The sequence below is a fragment of the Bubalus kerabau genome, chromosome 22 (genome assembly GCF_029407905.1).
Source record: "Bubalus kerabau isolate K-KA32 ecotype Philippines breed swamp buffalo chromosome 22, PCC_UOA_SB_1v2, whole genome shotgun sequence".
In the NCBI taxonomy this organism is placed as follows: Eukaryota; Metazoa; Chordata; class Mammalia; order Artiodactyla; family Bovidae; genus Bubalus; species Bubalus kerabau.
In genome coordinates this window covers 35,518,861-35,537,254 of record NC_073645.1, presented here as the reverse complement: position 1 = coordinate 35,537,254, position 18,394 = coordinate 35,518,861, and the positions used below count along the sequence as shown (strand labels likewise).

General features: G+C 42.8%; 1 protein-coding gene across 22 annotated transcripts in view; it reads right to left on the bottom strand.

The window, feature by feature from the left end:
- VTI1A (vesicle transport through interaction with t-SNAREs 1A) overlaps positions 1-18,394 on the bottom strand; it is a 381,817-nt gene that overhangs the window by 71,671 nt on the left and 291,752 nt on the right. For 6 of the 22 annotated variants that reach the window (XM_055560784.1, XM_055560789.1, XM_055560782.1 and 3 more), the window contains 2 exons: positions 12,375-12,441; positions 2,196-7,741 (listed from right to left, as the gene is read on the bottom strand). The exons of 9 other annotated variants lie outside the window; for them this stretch is intronic. In XM_055560784.1, coding sequence (XP_055416759.1) covers positions 7,484-7,741; positions 12,375-12,441 — 325 coding nt within the window. In that variant the 3' untranslated portion in view covers positions 2,196-7,483. Of the gene's footprint in view, positions 1-2,195; positions 7,742-12,374; positions 12,442-15,061; positions 17,287-18,394 lie in introns of those variants that run through there. 7 more of the 22 variants (XM_055560770.1, XM_055560771.1, XM_055560773.1 and 4 more) reach the window with 7 other exon arrangements.

Here is an 18,394-nt window from a genome sequence, read left to right as displayed (position 1 = left end):
CAGAAGGGTCTCTTTGGGTGTTCAGATTATGGATAATTTAAAATTTTCTTTATATACTTCACTGTATGTGATCCTCACTATAAACCATTTTCATATTAAAAATGTCATGACAAAATGATAGCAGCAAAGAAAGAGAAAAAGTGACCATAAAAGAGAGACAAAAGAGCTCCTCAAGGAGCTTAACACTGAACGTGGAAAATGAGCAAGCTGTGCTCCTCTCTGTCCTCCCACTGAACCCTGACCTTCCCCTCCCAGCACTGGTTGTGTAGCAATTGTATGTCACTGAACTTGGGCCTGACGGACTGACTGTCTGCTGAATGGTGCGGGTGGGGGCTGTGTCCACCTTGGGTCATCCTGGCACCCACAGCACCCAGAGGAGTGCCCACCCAGGGCTGCCTCTCAATATATCTTCTCTTAATGAATGAATGGCTTAATGAATGAATGACTTCGGTCTCACCTCCCCAGCTACACTAGTCGTGCCTGGAGGGCCGGGCTCACATCCTGTATGACATTTCTGAATTTCCCTGACCACCAGTGTTGGGCATACAGCAGGTGCTCATCAAGACTTGCCTGTCTGATGGGGATCCTATCACGAGGAAGCCTGCTGGCCGAGAGGAGCCAGTCTCCGGGATACCTGTCCCGGAAGGCACCTACCACTGCCACGTGCCTGCGCCTGGAGGTGCCTCGGGGAACAGAAGAGCTGATGCTGTTTGCTGAGAGAAGCAGCTAGGTAGTCTTGGATCTTTATCTGCAAAAGCAGTCATGCCTTAACACATGGCTCCACCCCACCCCTTTTGGAAAAAGATTGATAAGCATGATGATGATGTTTTAATGAGTTTAATTGCACATTCCTTATGTTTTTGCAGAGTTGCCAACCAGCTACTTCAACATCCAGCAGTTCACTTGTAATAACTTTTCCCCCTTTCTCTATGCCAGGGAGCATAATTATTCTTGCGGTAACTCCTCTCTCTCTCCCCCCCTTCCCTCTTTCTCACTGTTTTTTTTTCCCCTTTCTTGGAATTACTTTAAATAGATATCTTTGAAAGGAGGGTGGCAGGCTGCTTTTGGTACAGGACTTACCAAGGACCCTTTCATCAAAGAAGCCCTTGTGACCATGCTCTGGACCAGAGCCAATCAGATCATCTCACTGTCTGTTTCTGAAAAAACTCTGACCCTGGTATGCAAGTCGAGCTGGAGTCTGCAGACAGGCTGACTGCACTCTTAGGCCAACCTGTCTTAGCTGACTGAAAAAAAATGCTGAAGGGAAAATTACCTGTTTGGCTCCAGACGGAATTAACAATTTATATATATACACACACACACACACACACACACAAACATGTTTATTACTTTTTTGCTTAAAAGCGTTTGCCTATCTAATATATTCATTAATGTTATCTGGTCAGTACTTGAAACATTTTGAAATATGTGCAAATGCAATAAGGCTACAAGGCCTGGAGGCAAAATAAGATGAATTTTCTAATTAAATGACAGAAAACTGTTTTGGGATTAACAAATGGCAGTTCTGTAATCTGTTTACGGGCGCTGCTCCGTGCAGGGATACATGGTCCATGTACAGGCCCTGATGGGTTATGAGACCTGGATACCAACCAGTCTGGCCCCTCTCCTACCCCCTTCAAACTGCACCTCTTTCGAATCAGATACTGCAGGTAGGTGGGGGAGGCCCCAGCCTGGGGAGACCCCCGCCCATCCCTTCTCAAGCAGCCCTGGGCTCAGCTCACCCATTGAGAGTCCACTGCCCCAAGTAGGTATCTTCCTGCCCTGCGTGCCAAAGAAATGTTACAAAAATTTAAGTAAACTTATCTTCCGAGCGGAGCCCTAGAAAAGTCCTACATTCTCATCGACCCTTACACCCCAAATCACTTATGAACATGTGTTTGGCATTTCTAAACAATTCCAGAAAAAGGTCATAATTGAGAAATATATTTTATAGTTGCTACTTAAGAAAAAGCACCAACACATTTTTTTCCTGGACTCAATTCTAGCATCTTCTTACGCAAAAACAGTGTGTCTCCTGCGTGCTGGGTGCTGGGCCAGCTAGCAGGGCCCTGAGACAGAGGAGATGTGACCTTTGCCCTCAAGGGAAGGTTCTGGACACCTCCACACCTACCATCTTCAGGATCACTTTGAATGCTTAAAAAAACTTTTTTTTTTTTTTTTAGTGCTAATGTGTTAACAATGGCACAGTGTACAGATAATAGAATTACTGTGCCTTGTATTTTTATTTTGTACTTCTCAGAATTTCCCAAAATTTCTGTAGTGAATTTTTACTTTTGTAGGTATAAAATAAGCCATTTAAAAAGAAACTTCTTGGGAGCACTGCCCAGGCACATCCCTGAATCACATGGAGTTAACTCAGGGACAACAGGTCAGGGGACATCCAGTAATGGTGAAAGGGGGTCTGAATTCAAGGGGGTGGAGGGTGATTTTAATGAGCAGGGCAGCCTGAGAGTCACAGCTGGCTTGGGCTAACTTCCTCAAGTGTTAAATCAAGTAATAACAAAAATATGACTGTGTTTTACAGATGAGATTTCACAACTTCCTGAGAAGTAAATAGTCCCTCCCCCATTGGTTGCCTCCTCCTAAGGAATGTCTACCTTCTTGCTTTTGGTTCAGCTTTCCCCCTAAGTTTTCTTTATCTACACAGAAGCACAGATGCCCAAACAGAATGCCAACCGTATTTGGTCTGGTGGTCCAGCTTGCACATTTATACAGCAATAGGTGGTGGTGACGGTTTAGTCGTTAAGTGGGGTCCCACTCTTTGTGAACCCATAGACTCTAGCCCACCAGGCTCCTCTGTCCATGAGATTTCCCAGGGAAGAATACCGGAGTGGGTTGCCATTTCCTTCTCCAGGGGATCTTCCTGACCCAGGGATAGAACCCAAATCTGCTGCTTGGCAGGTGGATTCTTTACTGTAACAACAGAGGCTCCATCAAGTCCCAGAAAGATATGCCCCCCTCTCCCTGGCTCCTAGATTCCTACCTTGCTGTGTGCAGACTTCTTGTTACAGATTTAGACTTGACCCTGGAAAGGATGGATGAAAATTCTCTGATGATTTAATTCACTCTGACCTACAGGGCTTTTCCCTGGGAGGGTTTTCTCCCACTTTTACAATTCCCATGAGGTCATGGACATAAGCTGAAAATAAGGCGTTCCCACCCATTAAAAAAAAAATCATATTCTTTTCATGTAATAAATTCACAGAGAACGATCATACTCTGTTCCTGGGTAGGAACATACTTCAACTCTGGGTAGACAGAACACAAATCTGGAGGAAAAAGACTGTTTTTGCCCTTGCATAGCCTCTTTTCCCATATCAAGGGAAAAGAGCTCCTTTTCAACATTGAATTGTATTTCTGAATGAGCAGTGAAAAAAAGTCCTTGTAAATAGTGCATGGCATGCTATAAAACTATTAGATAACAGTAATTACAGGTTTGGCTTCAACAGCACAGTTAATCTGGAGGGAAAATGCTCACATTTTAAGCAAAATAAACTCTTTCTAGGATTTGCACACTGTCTACCATTCTGGGAATAGTTAACTCTGAAAAAAAAAAAAAATCTAACCCATTCTCCTTCCACAGTGGAAAAAAGTGGCTTGAAGATGCTAATTCTTTCTGGTTATAGGACTGAGGGTTGTACCATCAGTATATTTTATATATAATGCTGCCCGGGTCTTCCCTGCAGTGCGTGGGCTTTTCTAATTTGTGGTACATAGGTTTAGTTGTCCCATGGCATGTGAGGTCTTAGTTCGCTAAGAATCAAATCCTTCGCCAAGGATCAAACCTGTGTCCCCTGCACTGGAAGGAAGATTCTTAACCACTGGGCCACCAGGGAAGCCCTATCAATATATTTTGAAAAGTGAAGCTTCTTGGTTATTTTTCTCATGTATATAAGCTTATGGAAGGAATTATTATTATTATTATTGCAAAAATAAGTTGTAAGTCTAACAGCTGAAAATACATTTCACTCTGGGTATGTGAGAGGGAGTCTCTTCATATCTGCATCATCTTAGGGCAGTGTTTATATTATATAATCTTATATTTTTAAAAGGTGATTTTCCCCCAATGTATAGCTAATCTGATTTCATTTTAAGAAACTTTCTGTAAAGTACATGTACAAATCAGAAAAAAAATCTTTTTTTCACGTCACATATCTTACTGATTTGTAAAATATGGTTTCAGAGTTCACAAACCAGAAATCTGTATCATACAAAAAAACAAAACAAAACAGTGGGGGTGGGGGGAGAGAGAGTTCACATAAGTGACATGAAGGACAATCTAAGACTGTCCTGGACCTGAAGGAGAGACTGCCAAACCACCAGACCCCCATGACATGAAATTTAAGGAGGTAAATAGCAGACATCAACCAGGCACCACAGTTCTTTCTCTCCAATAGACTGATACTGGAGTTGGATAGTTTGATGCAGAAAACCATCCATGATTTACTATGTGAAGGAGACATTTAGTCTGAAAGCTGTTCTTCACCTAAAGCAAACAGGCCTTATAAACCCTGGTTGCCATAGCAGGGAAGGAAATACAGTGTTACTGGGAATTTTCCCAAAGAATATTTCCACTGAGGGAGAGTGATACCTTCAGCATTTTCAGAGATTTCTCAAATGAGCACAAAGGTCAGAAAGTGCTGGAGCAACAGAAATATAGTGGGTGACATCTGGGCGTGATTCTTTCGGGAACTGAGGCTGGTGAAATGGAGACTCCTTTGTAATTAGGATATTAACTCTGTCTTAGAGTAATTGACAGTGCAATGCAAAGAGCACAAACCAGGAAGGGATGCAGGAATCAGAGGACAAAAGGGAATCAGTGTGACAATGAAAGAGGAGGCTCTGGTTGGAGCCAGAATGGGCTCAGCCCTGGGAGCTTCTGACCATGGGTTTCACCACAGTTCAGGGAGGGGAGGAATGGGTAATTAACACCTGCAAGCGCCTCGTCACTGCATATTATGGTTTCTCTATACCTGTTTCCAGTTCTTCATGTGACCTACGCATAGTCATGCCCACACTATAACTTTGGTTCTTTGCTACCGAAGAGAGACTTGCTTTTGCTCTGAATTCTGAGTTAAAGGAATTCTTTAGTTGTAGTTAAGGAGAGTACCTGGCACCTGATTGGATAAGACCAGGTCTACATTGTAGCCATTAAAGAGTGCTGTCTGACCTCTGCCTACTCTACTGTTATGAAAAGTCAGTGAGCAAAGGAAGCACGAGCTGCCACCTGCAAATACTGAAATACCTCAAAGTGACTCTCTAACCAATGAGGGTAGAGATCAACTCCCTACCTTTGCAGGTACATGGTATTAAATTCGTCTTTTCCATGGCTTTGCTTTTTGCACCATTCTAAAATACACAGTCTCAGGATTTCCCTGGTGGTTCAGTGGCCAAGACTCTGCACTCCCAAAGCAGGGGCCAGGCTTCAATCACTGGTCAGGGAACTAGATCCCAAACGCTGCAACCAAGAGTTTGCATATTGCAGCAAAAAAGCGAAGATTCCACGTGCCGCAACAAAGACCCAACACAGCCAAATAAATAAATAAAAATAAAATGAAATGCATAGTCTCTAGGAAGCCACTTTGGGGTGTGGGTCTCAGATTCCAGTTCTTTGTTTAATGGACAGATGGACAATTTTAGTTCTTTCACTGATCCTATTTTCAAAAGAGACTACAACCGCCTTTAATGAGCCCATACATTTTAGAAGAAATGAACAACTTGAAATGATGCTTCAAATGCTACACCATGATGCCTAATGGGTCTGAATCGTTTGTTGTACATCTGTTCCTAGCTACCTCTCAGGATCATGTGAAGACAAGAAAACACCTCCAACTGCCCCTTCAGTCATTGGGAAGAGACTGCTCTCTACATCCAAAGAATGGTTTGATTTCTGATTTTCCAAAACACTTATAAGATTCACAGGGATAATTAACATGTGTTTCTCTGCCCCCTCACTATACAGCAATAGCTCTCTTAAGATGTGCTCAGTATACTCTCAAGGTGCTCACCACACGGCCATGTATAAAACTGCTTAATGCCATTACAATTGAAAGGAGCTTTACCGTAATAATGCTGGGAGGGACTGGGGGCAGGAGGAGAAGGGGACGACAGAGGATGAGATGGCTGGATGGCATCACTGACTCGATGGACGTGAGTCTGAGTGAACTCCGGGAGTTGGTGATGGACAGGGAGGCCTGGTGTGCTGCGATTCATGGGGTCGCCAAGAGTCGGACACGACTGAGCGACTGAACCGAACTGAACTGAATGAAATGAATTTAGCCTAGGTGTATCTTGGGCAGAACATCTACAGATATTAAAAGTCATGTGTTCCAACACGAGGGACTTGGGCTAGTATTTCCTAAAGGAAAAACCTTGTGGCCAAGAGGCTCTGTACTGGAAATGTTTATGTACAACCTACCAGCCTTTATTGGGAGGTACGATTAATCAGACTCGAGGAGATCACCCCAGGGAGGCAGCAGGCTGGGCAGAAGGCAGTTGTTGACCAGCTGGTGTTTAAAATGATGATTTGAAGGTCACCAGTGTGCTAGTTTCACTGGTCACTCAGATGGTAAAGAATCAGCCTGCAAAGAGGGAGACCTGGGTTTGATCCCTGGGTTGGGACGATCCCCTAGAGAAGGGAATGAAGATCCACTCCAGTATTCTTGCCTGGAGAATTCCATGGACAGAGGAGGCTGGCAAGCTACGGTCCATGGGGTCACAGAGAGTCGGACACAACTGAATGACTAACACACACCTGTGTGCTAGCAGACATGCATGCACGGGCTGCTTCTCTTGCCTTCCATGGACCCTTCCTCTTAAAGTATAGGATATGTTGCTGGGTATTCTCTTTTTCTAAGTTGACCTTGGTGAACATTACAAGTGGATTTCAACCAAATTCCAAAGCAAGAAAGGGAGCCTGGTGGTTTCAGAACTGGCCCTGCACAGAGCAGATCTTACACAGAGTGTTATTACTGAGGAAAGAGCAATACCCTTGCATAGTTACCTGCTTATTCCTGGCACTTGGTGGAAACTGTTCTTAACCTGTTTGGGACTTGGCTATCTCTCAGTGGAAACATCCCTATGCTATTAATAGAATTAGCTTTCCTCAAAGCCTAGGCATAAATGCAGATTAGACTGTTTTGTTTGGCTTAGTTGATGTTTGATAAAACCTGAATGCTTTAGGATCAGCCGTGCACATGTTGGTTCACCCCAGGCCTTCACTTCCCACTGTGTGATGTTCAGCCAGGCCCGCCTGACATATCTGTACGACCACCTGCTCGCTCAGGTATCTGACCTCCAGTTTACAAGCAAAAGTGCGCCTTGTGGGGGCTTTCCTTAGCAATTACTCAACACTGCTGTCTTCCCTCTGAATGATTATTAACCAGGAGGGAGTTAATTATTGAGTACCTACTGTGTGCCTGCAAGGCTAGATGCTCGAGTCACAGAAGTTACTCCCTGCCTTCTAGAAGTTCGCTCTGTAGTCCAAGCCCTGGCCTGTCAGCACTCTTTCTGCTAAAACACAGACCACCGTCCCATGAAACCCCTCCTCAGTCCACAAAGAAAGTGACCACAATCTTAATTCTTTTCTCTCTCTTCCAAAGACAAGCACTTTACCCCAAACACTAGTTGAAGCAATGACATTATGGTACAGGCTACAAAAGCTGCAGCATCCACGTTTACAGTTCAGACGGATCGAGGAGTGGGGGAGAGCGACTCGCATCTAGGAGACAATAGAGAAAGAAGAGAACAGAACACACGTTCATATACTCGCCCTTAAAATCAGGGGAAAACCAATTGGGAAACTTTCATTTTCTTCTTGGATGTCTATTTAAAAAATCCCATGTGATGCGTGTGTATGGAAACCTTCGTTATCTCAAAGATAGTGAGGTACTAAAGGCCGTTGTTGCCATGGAACGAGCAATATTTGCTTTATATTCTATTGCACAATATCTAATTACAGAGATCTTGATAAAATTATGCATTCCTAAACTCAAATTAAGGCCATTCTACAGGAGCCTTCTTGCACATACATTATTTGTCAAATTTCATTAAAAACAAAAATTAGGAATGACTTTGGGATAAGCAGTCCAACCAGACTCAGCTCCTTCCAAGATGGAAATTCTCTTAAACCTGTATTTGGGGCGCTGGAGCGGCTGAGGTGAAAGGTCACCTCACTTCCTTTGTTCTCCCACAAAAGCCTAAACTGAAACTCTCAAGCCCCTTTTCCAACTGGACTGATGCACAGGATACATATTTAAAAATCAGTCTCTTTGTTTCCTCTGGAAATACAGTAATCAATTTAAACAGCATGGGAGGCTGAGCTGCTCTTTTGAAAAGATAACACATTACAAAGTTGATGTACCTTCCCCCGGTAGCTCATACTTCTGTCCATGTTTTCATTCTTTTACTACATATTTATGTATCTATAAACCAGTGTGCTATTTTCTTAACATAATACTCTCTAAGCAGCACTTTGAAAATCATCTTTTGACTCAACATAATAGTTCATGGATGCATATGTGAGCACGTGTGTGTATGATTCATTTATGCAATTTAATTACTGTATTCTGTTGTATTGACCACCCCCCTCCCACTGATGAATCTAAATTTATGCTGCTTCTAAATTTCTGCTATTTCAACGTTGCAATGAACATCCTGATACAAGGCGCTTTGTTGGTATCTTTAAAATCTTTAAATTGCAGTATAGGTAAATTTGTGCTTTCCAGCTGGTGCTAGTGGTAAAGAAACAGACTGCCAATGCAGGAGACATAAGTGATATGGGTTCGGTCCCTGGGTTGGGAGGATCCCCTGGAGTAGGAAAGGGCAACCCATTCCAGTACTCTTGCCTGGAGAATCCCATGGACAGAGGACCTTAGCGGGCTACAGTCCATGGGGTTGCAAAGAATCATACACGACCGAAGTGACTGAGCATGGATGCACGCAAATTTGAAAGCAGCAAATTCCAGGTCCCCAACTTCCATGTCTTATTTGTTGAGGCCAATCTTCTAAGACTACGTCTGTGACCCAACCACCATTCTAGCATTCTTTCACCACTGTGTTCCCTCAGTTCCTTCTTTCCCTATCTCACCAAGTTGCTTTATCTAGGGTGCAGAAACCTCTACAGTGCCAAGTAGAGAGACAAGAGACAGTATGAGTGACTGCTGTGAGTAGCTGCTCCTTTAATCAAGGACCATAGGTCCAAGCTGGAGCTTTGAGTCTCTCCCTGCTTTACATACATATATTCCTGTTAAGGGTGAGGACCAGTGCTCAGCGGGTGTTAGGATGGTCTGAATTCAGACATATCGTACAGTGGGGTGGCGCGACTTTTGACAGTTTTTGTTCACTGAAAGTGTGGTGACTTCACCTCTTCCATCTCCTAAGTTATTTTTCAAGGATCCAGCTTCCCTGAGAGTCCTGTGCGGACAGAGCGTCAGCAGAACGTGCTGGCGGTGGCAGTGCCTCATGGCCCCCGTGACGAATTCACGGAGAGGCTTGAAGCTCTCCGCTCTGCACATCCACTTCCCTCCTAAACTTCCCACCTACTTTAGAAGTAAGAGTTCAGAGTGACAAGCTTGTCCCAGGGACGTGTACTAACACATCCGTTTAAATGGAAACAATGAAGTCAGACTTGTTCTATCAGAAAACCAGTCCACTTGGGTTGTTTTGTTGGACAGTGAAGACGGGCTTTGCTAACTGGGCTATGCAGGGGACGTTTCCATAATTTGAAGGAACTCAGGGTTTGCAGAAGAATGAACTCAAGGTTTGGAGAAGAATAAAGTATACAAGGTAGAATTGTTTCCTTCCAAAATAGTCTACTGGCAAAGCTAGATCAATGTGAACAACAGCTTGACTTTCCCCAACTCTTCAAGTGTATTTGGTTAAATAAGCCTCCTCAAAGAGAAAAGGAAGTGTCATCTGTGTGAAATACTTGTATATGTGTATGGTCAGGGCACTTCCTGCTTTTGGAACAAGCAATAATGAACTTGTCGGGCAATCTCCCTGCATCTCTGCTGAGGAATATGAGTCTGGAGAAAACGTGACTGGCTCAGGTAATATGATAACACATATTACTGTAGATGAGTCACCAACTGTAGGAATAAAAGAGTTTATTTAAATAGCTCTTTTATTGCTATAGATGGAAATCTAACCATCTGAGAAAAAAGGGCATACCCTCTCTTAGAAGTCAGTCTCCTCAGCATAATAATTCTGAAATGGAACCTCAAAAGGCATCGCTGGATAGCAAAACTGCCACAAAGTATTCAGGGCGTCCCTGTGTACTTGGGAGGTGCTGCCCAGGGGCAAGCCCGTCAGCAGCCTATGGTGGAAGGAGTGTCTGAAACAGGAAGCCTGGTGCTGGTTCCACCGTGACCAGCAGGGGTCACTTCCTTTCCCTGGGCCTTGGTTTCTCCTGTGAGATGAGTGGCTGGGAGCACACATTCTCCTGAGGGCCCCTCTCATCTCTTGGCCTTGACTCATCCCTTCCTCTCCAATGTGACCACAAGGCCTGGGCTGGTGCTTCCCCAGGGACCCTCGGTCTGGCACTGAATCGACATTGTACTCTACACTGGACCAGGTGAACATGACTGCCCCTCCGGAGAACTTTTCAAAAACTTCCTGGTGGAGTTTCTAGGTACAAATGGGTAAGACACAGGGAACCCAGTTCAGCCCCCAAGGAGCAACACTGTGACCTTAGACGCTTCACAGGAACCTGAATTTGCCAGAAGGAGGCAGCCACACTCTCCTTAAGCCTTGCTGGGGGCTTCCTTTTACACAGGCTGGGCCTCCAAGCAAGGGTGGAGAAAAACTAAGCATAGTATCAACCCTTTCACATGTGCACGCTAAGTCTTTTCAGTCTGTGTCTGACCCTGTGTGACCCTATGGACTGTGGCCCACCAGACTCCTCTGTCCATGGAGATTCTCCAGGCAAGGATAGTGGAATGGGTTGCCATGCCCTCCTCCAGGGTATCTTCCCCACTCAGGGATCGAACCTGCATCTCCTATGTCTCCTGGATTGACAAGGGGGTTCTTTACCACTAGCGCCACCTGGGAAGCACCATCAGGCCTTTCAGAGCTCAGTAAATATTTATTTTGCCCTCTTACTAATCTTACATTTTCTTCTAGTCACCATAAGAGGAAAAAAAAAAAAAAGCTAATAGGGGTACTTGTGGGAGATAATAAAAATAATCCTTGTTTGCTTTATACATGTTTCGAGTAACATTCAGACGGTTCCTCACACTATGGGGACTGTTCAGAGAGGGAGTGTGATCCCGGAGCAGGGGGACAGGAACAGGATATAAACGGACCCTCCGTGTATGAGAGTGGATTAAGTGTGCAGCGTCCCAAGGCTGGCTGCTTTGGTTCAGATCTGGCCTCCACTGCCTGCTGGCTGTGTGGCTGACTTGGGTAAATTATTAAATCTCTCTAAGCCTCATTTTCTTCATCTGTAATTTGAAACAGCCTCAGAGGGTTCTTGTGAGGATCAAATGAAATAAGCAATGTAAACACACTCAGTCCAGGGACTGGGAACGTAATAAGGACTCACATATTATTATTAGTGTATTTTTTGGTCATGTCACCCTACAATTCAGACATATTAGAAAGTGACTTCATTGACTTCTTTAGTAGGAAAAAATCTAACAGATAAGCAGTCAAATCTGTCATTTGTGACAGCAATACACTCTGAGTTTTCTTTCTTATTCAGAACTTTTTTCCCACTATAAAGTGGAAAAGCCAAATCAAATTTGCTCAGCTAATTTTGGCCTGAGAAGTGTACTCAGGACCCCTCAACATTTGCCTTACAGGTCGGGCTTATCAGCTCACACTTGTTAGTGCGAAAAACTCCTTTCCTATCACTGCTTCTGCCACTTCCCTTATCCTGTCTTTCTTCTGAAACAAGTGGACTTGCAAGATACTTCAGTCCCTGATTTGGCAAACACACTTGTTCTGTGAGAGAGAGTTCCGCCCATGTGCACAAACCGTGGGTCCAGACACTGGAAGGTTTATCAGGAAAACCCTTTCTTCTGCAGGTGCCAGGCCATTGAGAGCAGGGCCCCTGCTGGCTGTCCCCCTTCTAATGAAGACTGTCCCACCACTTCCGAAACATGGCTCTTAGGGACACCAGAATAAATGTCAGAGGATTGGACTATCTTTATCAACCCTTGGGGCAGCCTGAGAAATCTCCCTAAGCTGGATGAGCAGCAACATGAATTTTAGAACGTGGGTGGAGGAAGGCAGTGAATTTTAATACGGAGCTATTGGAAATCCTATGTTGTGATAAAATTTGTTTCAAAAAGCGGTTGAATTCCAGAGTCTTAAAGGAAGTTGGCCCAGGGGTGTGCAGGAATATAGCATACCTGTTTCGAGATTCGAACGTCCATGTTTTGGTGTAGCAGATGTTGGCCAATGGTGAAATGCTGGGTGCTAAGATACGGTATGAAAGGAAGGGAAAGATTATGTGCAAAAAATGTGAGTTAACATAATTTAGTAGATAAGAACTTGGACTCTACAGACTGGGTTCAAATCCTAGCTCTGTCACTTGCTACCCCAGTGACCTCGAGCAACTTTCCAGAAGTGAATGCAACTTCTCAGCTCCCCTCCAGCCTTCAGGGTCAGTCCCTCACTTGTTTGGCCTCCTTCCAAGGCCCTGGGAGAGGCCCTAGAAACATGTCCACTTGGTCAAGTATCTTATACAACTCGTAAACATAAGACATATTAACTGCAATCCATTAGGACTACCGTCTCTTTCTTCTCTGACTTTCCCTTGTATTGGGTAACATTTCGTTACTGTTCAGTCGCTCAGTCATGTCCAACTCTTTGTGATCCCATAGACCGCAGGCAGCACGCCAGACTTCCTGGTCCTTCACGATCTCCTGGAGTTTGCTCAAATTCATGTCCATTGAGTCACTGATACTATCACACCATCTCATCCTCTGCCGCCACCTTCTCCTTTTGCCTTCAATCTTTCCCAGCATCAGAGTCTTTTACAATGATTTGGTTCTTCGCATCAGGTGGCCAAAGTATCAAAGCTTCAGCTTCAGCATCACTCCTTCCCATGCATATTCAGGGTTGATTTCCTTTAGGATTGACTGGTTTGATCTACCATTGGCCATGGGGAAAAGTTGAGTTAGGGGTAATTTATTTTGGATGTAGTGGGATATGCTTACATGTTAAACAGTCATTGCCATATTTGGGTAAGTTATTGCTAGCACTTTGGGGCTGGAAATAGCCGGCTCATCTGGTGTTGGGACATAAAGGGGCAGGGCCAGAGGTCATCCTGTGAAATGAACATGCCTTAGAGCACCCAGCACTGGAGGTCTATGGGAGGTTGAGAAAGAATTGTGTGGAGCCAGGAGCAAAGTCTGTTGGAAATATTCCAGATCTCACTGCTTCATATCTGGGGGAAAAATGACATTTGATGATGATCTTGGGGCTTCCCTGGTAGGTCAGCTGGTAAAGAAGCTGCCTGCAATGCAGGAGACCTGGGTTCGATCCCTGGGTCGTGAAGATCTCCTGGGAATGGAACCCAATTCGATATTCTTGCCGGGAGAATTCCATGGACAGAGGAGCCTGGTAAGCTACAGTCCATGGGATTGCAAAGAGTTGGACATGACTGAGCAACTAATGTTTTCATTTTCCCTTTCTTTAAAAACTTAACATATTACTAATATTGAACTATGAAGTAAAAATAAATTATAAAAGTACTCTCCATGAGTTTTTAAAAAAGCTTGCTCAACCATTTTAGAGGAAAGACTGAGCATTTTCTCCATAGAAAATGATATTATGAAAGACTTGTTAGATGAAAGAATATGCAGTCAAAAATGTAGGGGAATAAAGTATTATAAATGGATGTCAAATGGTTAATTAATAAAACCATGTGATTCTTCTGGACTTTGTGGTATCTGAAGTATTTACTTGCCTCTCAAATTTTGTTGCACTTTTTCTTAACCTAAACAGATATTAACTTTCATAACTCATTTTGAATTTAATTTCCTCTCATCAGGGTATCCCAAAACTTGGATCCCACAAAACTTGGGTTGGCCTCTGGAGGTCTCAAAGTTTCCTGTGAGGATAAAATGAGATGAGTAATGTAAAGTACAGCCTCTGCAAGGTAGTTGGCTTGTAGTAAGAATTCCACTATCTATATAATCAAGACAGTTTTCCTGTCTTGATTCTTAATGTGATATACATATGCTTGTGGCAAGAGCATGGAAGTTGAATTGGAAGGGGTGGGCTTCCCCAGTGGCTCAGCGGTAAAGAATCCACCTGTAATGCAGGACACACAGGAGATGTGGGTTCGATCGCTGGGTTGGGAAGATTCCCTGGAGGAGGGCATGGCAACCCACTCCACTATTCTTGCCTGGAGAATCCCATGGACAGAGGAGCCTGGTGGGCTATAGTCCATGGGTCACAAAGAATCGGACACGGCTGAAGTGACTGAGCATGTACATATGAGAATAAAAGCAAGGAAGCCATTTCTGGGTCCAAGCTAATGATCTAGGCAAGAGAAGATGTGACCTGGATTTTGGTTTCTTCTTATAATGTGCAATGGATATCTGTCTCTCTGCTCTAAGGCTAACCATATAAAACTGTCACTTTTGAGGTTTGAAAATAATGGAATATTGGCAATTTTTTACGGTTTAAGTATCTGGAATTTAAAAAAATTCAAACCAACAAGAGAAAAGTGCATTTTTTTTTTTCCTCCAGAAGCATGTTCTCTCTCTTGCTATCACAGGACAGCTCCCAGTATTTCAACTGGGCTTCTTCAAGGCACTGCATACTTGGTCTTATAAACTTCTGAGGTGGAACAGGGGCTTCATCTGTATTTGTTAAATATTAATTCTTAAGCTTGTGCTGGGAACAAGGATGCTCATTTATTATGAAGGGTAAGCATTTTTTATGTCTTATTTTTTATGAAATATTTGAAATAAAATTTGAAATATTTTAAAATGTATTTAACAGAAGTATTTATCCTTTATTTTTAAAGGATACTCTCTCTTTCTAAGATTTTTTTTTTTGATGTGGACTATTTTTAAAATCATTATTGAATTTGTTATAATATTGTTTCTGCTTTTTTCCCTTAAGTTTTGGCTTTTTGATCAAACTTAAGAAAAGGTTTGTGGGATCGTAGCTCCCTGACCAGGGATCAAACCCATACCTCCTGCATTGGGAGTCAAAGTTCCAACCACTGGATCGCCAGGGAAGTCCCTAAAGGATACTCTCTTGAGAGATAAAACTGAGACGCAGCAGAAACTTCGTTGACTCGTCCACTGTGGTGGGAAATTCATGACTCTTGTGTTTGCCATGCAGAGTTGAAAGCCAAACCTCAGGAGATCCTAACTTTCCACAAGCAGAGAGGGTTGAGTGTGGAAAGCCTTGTCTTGCCTCATGGGTACATCAACAGGGCACTGGCCAGCTTGGGCGGAAGTGACACAGCTTAGAAACATGCACTGAGGATGCTGTTATTAATAGCTCATGGTTACTGAGTATTGACAGCTTTCAAGGAGGAGCCACGTGGCAGGTCAGATTGGCCTGCACAAGCACACAACCAGCCGGAAGGTGGTTGGCAATCCTTTTTACAAATACTTATGGATGACTGGGTGAAATAATGGAATAAAAAGATTTCTAAGTTAGTCATCTGTGGCAAGTAGTAAACATTTCAGGCTGGCGAGTTTCATTGTACGTAAGAGTTAATGTGAGGGAAGATGATTTGTAACGGGTCTGCACATTGTTTTAGAGGAACATTCATGGATTTAATGGTGGGATGGTAAATTTAACCTCTGAGTCCTAATAACGTTCTGTTTTCCAGATGAGCTCAAGGCTTGTCATATTCTAGACCTGGAAAGCTTAAATGGTATTATCTTTGTATATTCAAATAAAAATCAATTCATTTTCCAAATGTTTAACTCATTCAGGAAGACACACACACACACACACATGCACACAAATAGATTCCAGCTAAATCAACAATGTTAGCAAAGCTCTTTTTGCTTATCAAATCAGGATACATTAAGTTCAATAAAGGTGCTTGACTTATAAATCTACAAATCACCATTTTCCTAAGCAGCATTTTGATTTCTCATCTGAAGCAACATTTCCTGTTCTCTTATAGTAGCTTTTTGTAACTTTCCCTTTAAGTAGAAAGAAGTAGTATATCTGTAAATAAAAATATCTCAATAAATTATATCCTCTTGACTGTACAAAGACCACATTTTCTTCCTGTGAAAATGACCATAGAGCAGAAATGCTGACCAGAAACCTTTTCTCCATGACATTTTTTGACAAAACACCAGAGGCTGTATTTTCCTACAGACTTGAGATCCTGAAAGGAGACCTGTACAAAACACTAGGGATAATCCCACTGTCATTTACTGCAAACCGTTTAGCAGCCTCTACTCCTGGAACATTTCAAGCCATATGTGGAATCATCTTATCAAATCCACCAGTCTACTTCAGCATATTAGAAGGAGGAAACTAGTTCTGGGTTTCTCATGCCCTGTGAATACATCCATATCTCAAAGCCAAGTTTCAGGCTGCCCCAACTCATGTCCCCTAGCAACTCTGCTAATCTGACCTGGCTATAAAGGCTAGGAAGCTGGGGTTCCCTATCATGGTGTTTACTTAACACATGTCACATCTAAAATAAGGATTGCTTTAGCTGAAAAAGCAAGTCATTTATAAGTGTGCATTTATAAGGGCAAAAGTCAAGGCAACTGCAAACCACTTGTCAACTTATTTAGAGGAAATTGTGTAATCAACTTAACATACCAGTTAGCCTTTACCTGCAAGGTCAAGCTCAGAGTTCCTGTATGTCACCACACTGGCCTATTAATCACTCTGCAGGAAATTCCACATTTTTCTTTAAACTATAGAAAGTGGAGTGCGAACAGAATCTAGAGAGGACTTTCTATTTGTTTCTTTGTCTTCTGACTTGGATGATGTTTCATGATTTTTAAAAAATTTTTGACTTGCTTGCTATAGAATTTAAAATAGGTTCAGAATGATATATTTCAATATGCATTGCTAAAGGGAGTTTTATCGCACAAAGCTAGATCTAGGTATTTGATGGCTGGGAGCCAGCTTACTGCTGTAGATTCCAAGTGGAGATAGAAAGCATTGACACTGCTGAACAAGTAACAGATCTTTCATTCCGGGGGGGAAAAAAGGACATAAGCTACTAAATTTAAAACCATTTCCTCTTCTTTTCATACTGCCAAAAAAGTCCAGATATGTGGTTTTTGAAGACATCCTAATTTGAGGCATGATTCACTAAAAAAAAAAAAAAAAATCCCCTTGAAATACCTTTAAAATTTTTTACTTGAAACTATCTTTACTTTGCCTTCATTTCTAAACAGCATAATTGAGGTATAATTCATATACTGTGCAATTTAGCCATTTAAAGCATAAAATTCAACGGTGTTTTAGTATATTTATCACATTGTATAATCATCATCACAATCAATTTTAGAAAATTTTCATCACTCCAAAAAGGAACCCCATACCCATTAGCAGTCACCCTCCATTTCTCTTCAACCTCTCCAGCTCTAGGAAGCCACTAATCTACTTTCTGTCTCTATAGATCTGCCTGTTTTGGACATTTCATACAAATGGATTCATATAATACAGTCTTTTATGTCTGGCTTCTTTCACTGAGCATGTTTTCAAGGTTCATCCGAGTTGTATTAGGATTTCATTCCTTTTTATGGCCAAAGACTTGAGAGTCCCTTGGACTGCAAGGAGATACAACCAGTCCATACTAAAGGAGATCAGTCCTGAGTGTTCACTGGAAGGACTGATGTTGAAGCTGAAACTCCAATATTTTGGCCACCTGGTGCAAAGAGCTGACTCATTGGAAAAGACCCTGATGCTGAGAAAGATTGAGGGCAGGAGGAGAAGGGGACGATAGTCAGCTGGATGGCACACCGACTCAATGGACATGGGTTTGGGTGGACTCTGGGAGTTGGTGATGGACAGGGAGGCCTGGCATGCTGAGGTTCATGGGGTCGCAAAGAGTCGGACACGACTGAACAACCGAACTGAACTGAATATACTGCATTTTATTTATCCATTCATCAGTTGATGGACATTGGGTTGTTTCTGCTGTTTGGCTATTCTGAACAATGCTGCTCTGAACACGCACGTACAAGTTTTTATGTGAACATGCATTGTCATTCCTCTTGGATACATATATCTAGGAGTGGAAACATTGGGTGGTATGGCAGCTCCATGTTGAACATTTTAAGGAACTATCCAACTGTTTGACAAAGTGGCTATGCCGTTTTACTTTCTCATAAGCAGTGGGTAAGAGTTTTGATGTCTCCACATCTTCATCGACACTTGTTACTGTCTTTCCTATTTTAGCCATCCTATGTGTGTG